The 981-nt window shown below is 38.0% G+C and overlaps 1 protein-coding gene across 1 annotated transcript; it reads right to left on the bottom strand.

Moving 5' to 3' along the window:
- Positions 1-313: 313 nt before the first annotated feature.
- On the bottom strand, positions 314-973 carry LOC114687518 (olfactory receptor 4K14-like; the record flags this gene model as incomplete). The annotated part of the gene is made up of 1 exon (XM_028862127.1): positions 314-973. A coding segment is annotated over one exon (660 nt), but the record flags the coding sequence as incomplete, so codon positions are not given.
- Between the last annotated feature and the right edge of the window lie 8 nt (positions 974-981).

The raw sequence follows: 981 nt of genomic DNA on the forward strand, positions 1-981 counted from the left end.
TTACTAAAATTTTATTCATAAAGGTAAACATATGAGTTTGGTCAAAAGTGCTAAGTTGAACTTTAATAAAAACATAGGAGAATACTTTGCTGACATTCCTGTGTGGAAAATCATTCATATTTAGAATTTAGGACAAAGAATTAACAATGATCTGCTCGTTAATCAATAAATGTCATATTGTCTTTAAGGTGTTAAATGATATCTATAGTGAAAGAATGGTACAAATATTCAATGTAAGTCATATTTGCTGGTTTTGAATCTACTTCACAAGTCAGTCTCTTTATCTGAAGTAATTGGAACACATTTTTTAATATTATGAATTTCCTTTGGGACCCAGAAATTTGCCTATGAACCTTTTCATAGCATTTTTCATCTCTTTATTTCTCAGTGTATAAATGGCTGGGTTCAGAAGAGGTGTAAAAACAGAGTAAAACACAGCAAGAAATTTGTCCAACCAAGTGATACTGAGGGGCCACACATAGATGAAGATGCAGGGTAAAAAGAAGATCATCACCACTGTGATGTGGGCACTGCATGTGGACAGAGCCTTTGATGCACCAGCTTTAGAGCTCTGGCAAACAGTGAAAAGGATATATGTGTAGGATATGAGCAACAGAAAGAAGCAGGTTACAGCCACAACCCCACAGTCAACATTCATTAAAGTATTTAAATCATGGTAATCCATGCAGGCTAGCTTGATCACCAATGGCATGTCACAGAAAAAGCTATCTATTTCCTTGGGGCCACAAAAAGGCAGCTGCACAACCACTGCATAGTAACTTATACCATGTATAAAGCCAGTAGTCCAAGAAATCAGCACCAACCCAGTGCATCTTTTCAGGTTCATAATGGTAAAGTAGTGGAGTGGTTTGCAGATGGCCACATAGCGGTCATAAGCCATTACCACCAACAACACCATCTCTCCTGCACCAATGCAATGGGCGAAGAAGACCTGGGACATGCAGCCTGCAAAGGAAATAG

The sequence above is a fragment of the Peromyscus leucopus genome, chromosome 4 (genome assembly GCF_004664715.2).
Source record: "Peromyscus leucopus breed LL Stock chromosome 4, UCI_PerLeu_2.1, whole genome shotgun sequence".
Classification (NCBI taxonomy): Eukaryota; Metazoa; Chordata; class Mammalia; order Rodentia; family Cricetidae; genus Peromyscus; species Peromyscus leucopus.